The sequence below is a fragment of the Mastacembelus armatus genome, chromosome 16 (assembly GCF_900324485.2).
Source record: "Mastacembelus armatus chromosome 16, fMasArm1.2, whole genome shotgun sequence".
NCBI lineage: Eukaryota > Metazoa > Chordata > Actinopteri > Synbranchiformes > Mastacembelidae > Mastacembelus > Mastacembelus armatus.
The window spans coordinates 23897597-23903708 of record NC_046648.1 but is presented as its reverse complement, the minus strand read 5'-3'; the positions used below and the strand labels follow the sequence as shown (position 1 = coordinate 23903708).

General features: G+C 40.1%; 1 protein-coding gene across 1 annotated transcript; it reads right to left on the bottom strand.

Annotated features, from left to right (window-relative positions):
* Nucleotides 1-3195: 3195 nt before the first annotated feature.
* On the bottom strand, nt 3196-5734 carry LOC113136314 (protein S100-A4-like). Its single transcript, XM_026317008.1, has 5 exons — nt 5579-5734; nt 4711-4866; nt 4335-4482; nt 3949-4103; nt 3196-3520 (listed from the first exon to the last, which is right to left on the bottom strand). The coding sequence occupies exons 2-5, from the start codon at nt 4849-4851 to the stop codon at nt 3374-3376; spliced, it is 591 nt and encodes a 196-aa protein (XP_026172793.1). The 5' UTR covers nt 4852-4866; nt 5579-5734; the 3' UTR covers nt 3196-3373.
* Nucleotides 5735-6112: the final 378 nt, after the last annotated feature.

The window sequence follows — 6112 nt, the reverse complement described above, 5'->3', positions numbered from 1 at the left end:
CTGGTCAGCAGAAGAAGTCAGGGGAAATCAACTCCACCAGAGGTTAGACGGTGTATTCCACAGAATCGTTCTAGTGTTAGTTCAGTTCAGCTACAGGATTGGACAATGGCAGGTAAATCAAAAGACCCTTATAAAAGTTCAACAGACAACACAGTGAAAGTAATGACTGTTCTTACAGATTGAGCTGATGAGCTTCCTGTTTCTTCATATATCGAGTCTTGCCACATTCAGAAGTATTCTGAAGATACGGCTGTTGTGGCAGGTGTCTGCGATGGACGGGAGGGGGAGGACAGGGACCTAGTGGAGGCCTTCACTAACTGGAGCAAAAAGAACTATCTTCACCTGAACACCACCAAGACTAAGGAGCTGGTGGTGGATTTTAGGAGAACAAAAGCACCATGCCAGTCAGTCTGTATTGATGGACAGGAGATAGAGATTGTACAGACCTTCAAGTACCTGGGGGTGGTACTGGAGTGGTCTGCCAATGTGGATGCAGTGTACAGAAAAGGGCAGTGGTTCATACAGTGTCTGCACTGACACGCTATGCATGTTCTACCACACTGTCATGGCAAGTACACTGTTCTATGCTGCTGTTTGTTGGGGGAGTGTCATTATGAACAGAGACTGTAGGCACCTGGACAAACTGGTGAAAAAGGCCAGTACTGTGCTAGGCTGGGGGTTGTGGTGGAGCAGCAGATGTGGAGGAAGCTGCTCTCTATTTTGAACAATAATAAACACCCCCTTCATGATATACAGACTAAACAGAGTAGCAGCTGCAGTGGGAGGCTCATCTCACTGCGTTGCAGAACTGAGAGGTTGAGAAGATCCTTTATCCCCACAGCCATTAGACTGTTTAATAGTAATTGTTGAGTAATTGTTGATATGTTATTTATGCTATTTATGTTATATGTTATGACTGAGTGCCTTTATCCATTAATTATATTTCTTTTTTTAAAAATATATTTTATAGTGTAATCTCTGTTAAAGTTATTTTAAGAGCTACAGGACAATCTGAATTTTTCCCATGAGGGATGAATAAAGTATCTATCTATCTATCTATCTATCTATCTATATCCTTGTTGGTGCTAGTTAGCTGTGCGTTAGCATTTTTTCCCACTGTTTCAAGTCCATGGTAAAGTGGTATCATTCCCACAGTCTGTTCACTTCTAATTGGTGAATCTTGTTGCTAACCAGCTTCAGCTAATTCCATATACTAAAGATCAATATAGAGAGACGAGAAGAATAGGCCTTTGCTGTTTGTAGCCCAGACTTAAACAGTGCTTATAATAAAGGAGTAAAAGTGCTACACAATATGCCTATGGCTGCCTGTGTCAATTATAAAGATCCCAGTAATGTCCAAGTATCCAGTAGTTACTGTCTAACAGAAAAAAGCTGATTATTGCCAAAGAATACAGCACAGCAGAGAACAAGCAAAACAAGGTCTGCACTGTAAGAAACTGGAAGTAAAACAAACTTTGTTAGAGAAACTTTTATTTATTTACAGAAAAATGCTTTTGGCTTTTTGGCTCAGTGATGCATCTTTGCAACATTACATAGTGATTTAAATCTTTACACCCAGAAAACAACATTAATTAACATTCTTAGTATATATGCCATAAACTGGGTTATTGATTTAACCTGCTACGATCTGGTGTCCACATACATGAACATCATATTTCTGGTTGTCTGCGCCATAATACTTGATTCTGTGTAACTGAAACCTGTTGTACCCAAATGTGGATATGTCAACAGATAAAGATATATAGATAAGATAATATCTGGTTATTATATTTATTGGTTGGACCTAAATCCAAATAGGTAGAAGAAATCTAAAATACAAGCCAAACCAAAGCCGAAGTCCTAGGAGGTAAATCTGTTTTGTGTAGTTACTGAGATAACTCAGATAACTCAGATAAATTTGTTTGATCATGATCAAATCTCATGGCTGCAGACACTTCCTGGATGTTAAGATTCAATATCCAGCCATTATAGTCCTGCTCAAAGGTGCTACACATCATAATGATGCACCTTTTTTATCTGAACCAAACCATCACATTACCAAGTTCTGCCTGGAACAGGGTCTTTAGCTCTCCTTTGCTCAGCTTGTTCTTGTCACCTTCTTTTCCAGTCTCTAGTAAAATGATTTTTAGTACAAAAACAGAAAACAGTGGTTATGAGTGAAGCGTCTTTTGCTGCATTACAAGGTGCAGTGATTAATGAATGATTCAGACCTTTGCATCTTGACATTGTCTGAAGTGATGAACATTGTCAGTATATACACTGTGAGAAGGAGTTATTGGTTTATGTTTATTTACTATGTCGAGTTAGTTCATACATTTCTCTTCAGCGCCTGTGCAGCTACCAAAGCAGGCATTGCCTCAGCAGGGACAGCGACACCTTCAGGAAATAATGTTTAGATTTGTTTTCCACTCACACCTTGCAGATCTGACTGCTCTGATAGAGGTCCAGAACGCGACACGATACTCAAACAGCAGGAACTCACCTGAAGTTTTGATGCTAGAAGTTACTGGAAGACGACTTGGCTTCAGCTGTCGTCTCTTCAGTTATATAGACTCCTCTCTCTTACCAAATGAGTCAGAGACAGAAAGACACCTCCCTCCTTATGGGGGAGTCACTGGGCATGTAAAAACAACATCCACAAACAGATCCAGGCAAACAACAAACAGAATAGACCATTTTGGACTGTGGGAGAAAACCCATGCAAGCACAGAGAGAACATGCAAACTCCACACAGAAAGGCCCCTGATGGGTTGCGAACCCGGGACCTTCTTGGCGTGATGCTACAGTGCTAACCACTAAGCCGTCGTGCTGCCCCTTTATTATTTCCTGAAACATAAATTCTTCTCAAAATTGTATTTGTTGACTGATTGGTCGACAATGTGTGGGCCTGATCACAGAGTTTCACAGAGTTGAACTGTTTTTCCCTCCTGTACACCACAGTCTTTGCTCGTCAGAGAGATGTATACAGGCATGTTCTGATCTGGGGCCTATTTCAGAAAACGGGTTTAGTGAACAACCAGAGTTTGCTAACCCTGAGATGAGAGACACTGCACTGTAAGAAACCGGAAGTAAAACAAACTTTGTTAGAGAAACTTTTTTTATATTATTTTATTTATTTATTTTTTTACAGAAGAATGCTTTTGGCTTTCGTTTTTAAAAATAAGAGACATAAAATCAGATTAACATCTTTATTAGGATGAAAGACTTTTTTAGGACAAAACCAGTTTATTATCGTTGATGCATCTTTACAACGTTACATGGTGAATTAAAGCCTCACACCCAGAAAACAACTAAAATGGCAGATGCCATAAACTGGGTTATTGATTTAATCTGTTATTAGAAATGAGTTAGTTCATTTACCCTTGGTTTCGAAAAACTCATTGCAGGACATTGTCAGTGCAGCAAACAGAATGGAAAACTCCTCGAAGTCCACTTCACCATCCTTGTTTACATCCAGTTCTTTCATAAACTTGTCGACTGCTGCAGGATCCTTAGGGTCCTGAAACAGAAACAACATGATGAAACTCAGATAAATTTGTTTGATCATGATCAAATCTCATGGCTGCAGACACTTCCTGGATGTTAAGGTTCAATATCCAGCCATTATAGTCCTGCTCAAATCTGTTCCATTTCAGGTTTCTGCCTAAAATGCTTCTGATAAGACCTGGAGTCATGTTGACATCAACTACAAGTTCATAAGGTGGAGGCGGCTGCAGTTCTTCATACCAGGTGCTGCAGCTGCTTACAATCAACTGAGAAGCTGAATAAATTCATCCCAGATACAACAGCAGCACTTTAGGGGCAATTAGTATTGATGGTATTTTAAATATTATGAAATCACACCATCGATGTGACGTGTGGGACATGAGGATTGTTAGTATCAGTCGTTACTGTGTGTTTGCTTTGGAAAACAAGAACAGAACTTACGTTCAACATATCACCAAGTTCTGCCTTGAACAGGGCCTTCAGCTCTCCTTTGCTCAGCTTGTTCTTGTCACCTTCTTTTCCAGAATACTTGTGGAACACCTCAGTGAGGCTGACCATTGCATTTGTCAGTGTGGAGACTTTTTTCATTTTCTGACCTAGAAGGAAAAATCAAGAGTCTCTAGTAAAAAGATTTTTACTACAGAAACAGAAAACACTTTTGAATAATGAGTGAAGCGTCTTTGGCGGCATTACAAGGTGCAGTGATTAATGAATGATTCAGATCTTTGCATCTTGACCTTGTCTGAAGTGATGAACATTGTCAGTATATACACTGTGAGAAGGAGTTATTGGTTTATGTTTATTTAATATGTCAAGTTAGTTCATACATTTCTCTTCAGTGCCTGTGCAGCTACCAAAGCAGGCCATAGTCAGTCCAGTGGTTGTACATATGTACTCCTGAAAGTTCACCTGGCCGTCACCATCCATATCCAGGGCCTTCATAATTTCATCAATTGCTTTGGGGTCCTTAGCGTCCTAAAACAGTGAGAGATTATTTTTTCACAGGATCCAATCTAATGTCTACGGCACAGACCAACAGGCTAAACCAGGTTCTGCATTCACACACATAATGTAACAGCTAGTGGGGATTTTATTGAATGAACAAAAAGGTGACATGTATCTAATATAATCACATCATTAGAATCTATTAAAGAAATTATGATTATATGTAGGGAAGGAGTCTAGACTTTAGTTTGTACTCACACCCAGGAATCCTCCCAGTTCTGAATTTAACAGAGCCTTTAGCTCTGCTTTGCTCAGCTTGAACTTGTCTCCTTCTTGCCCAGAATATCTGTGGAACACCGCAATGAAGTTCACCATAGCCTTTCCCAGTTCAGAAGCCATTTTTCAGTCCTGTAACTGGAAGGACCAATCAAGAGAGAAAATATAACACACACACACACACACACACACACACACAATACATATATATTAGTTATTACTACATTGTAATGTGGATGAATCCATAAGAAAAATGGCAGTTGAGCGGTTTTGTGTGTTTCTACAAGGCAGGGACAAAACAGACGAGGAGATTATTCAAAAGACGTAGAACCAGGGAGACACCTCCCTGCTGACAGGTGTGTCACCTGGCATGTAAGTCAGTCACAGACAGATTAATGGAACTGCACAAACCAACATACCTGTTCACACAAAGTAAACAAAGGTGTGAAAACACACCAGTGAGCCAGTAGGTGCAGCTTTATTGCAGAAATATTAAAATAAGCTGAAAAGACTTTTGTTGTCACTGTTCTGTTGTGCAAAACATCAAGATTATGTCCTGCTACACAAAGTCCAACTTGCTGCTGTAAGTTTGTGGAATCAGCAGTCGGTTCACGTCAAACTGACATTGTTAATGCAACACGAAGCAGCTGAACAACAATAATTTAGCTGTTTCCTGAAATTCTACTCAAATGTTCAAAAGTATCTGTGACACCACTGTCCTTTCTGAACACCTTCAGGAAATAATGTTTAGGTTCTTTCATACTATTTGTTTTCCACTCACAACTTGCAGATCTGACTGCTCTGATAGAGGTCCAGAACGTGACACGATACTCAAACAGCAGGAACTCACCTGAAGTCTTGATGCTAGAAGTTACTGGAAGACGACGTGGCTTCAGCTTTCGTCTCTTCAGTTATATAGACTCCTCTCTCTTACCAAATGAGTCAGAGACAGAAAGACACCTCCCTCCTGATGGGGGAGTCACCGGGCATGTAAAAACAACATCCACAAACAGATAGAGGCAACCACCAAACAGAACAGACCTGTTCAAAGTAGATGATGATTGAAATAAAGACAGGAATGAGCCCGAGGACAAGACATTCTTCAGTTTTGCCTCTTGCTTTTTACTCTTCACTGTGCAAATTGTAATTATGAACAACCATTTCATTATTTCCTGAAACATGAATTCTTCTCAAAAGTGTATTTGTTGACTGATTGGTCGACAACATGTGGGCCTGATCACAGAGTTTTACAGGTGAACTGTTTTCCCTCCTATACACCACAGTCTTTGCTCGTCAGAGAGATGTATACAGGCATGTTCTGATCTGGTCCCCCCTTCTGCTGAACAGTACTGGTCTGCAGCAGCATTAAGTATCCACAGTTGGT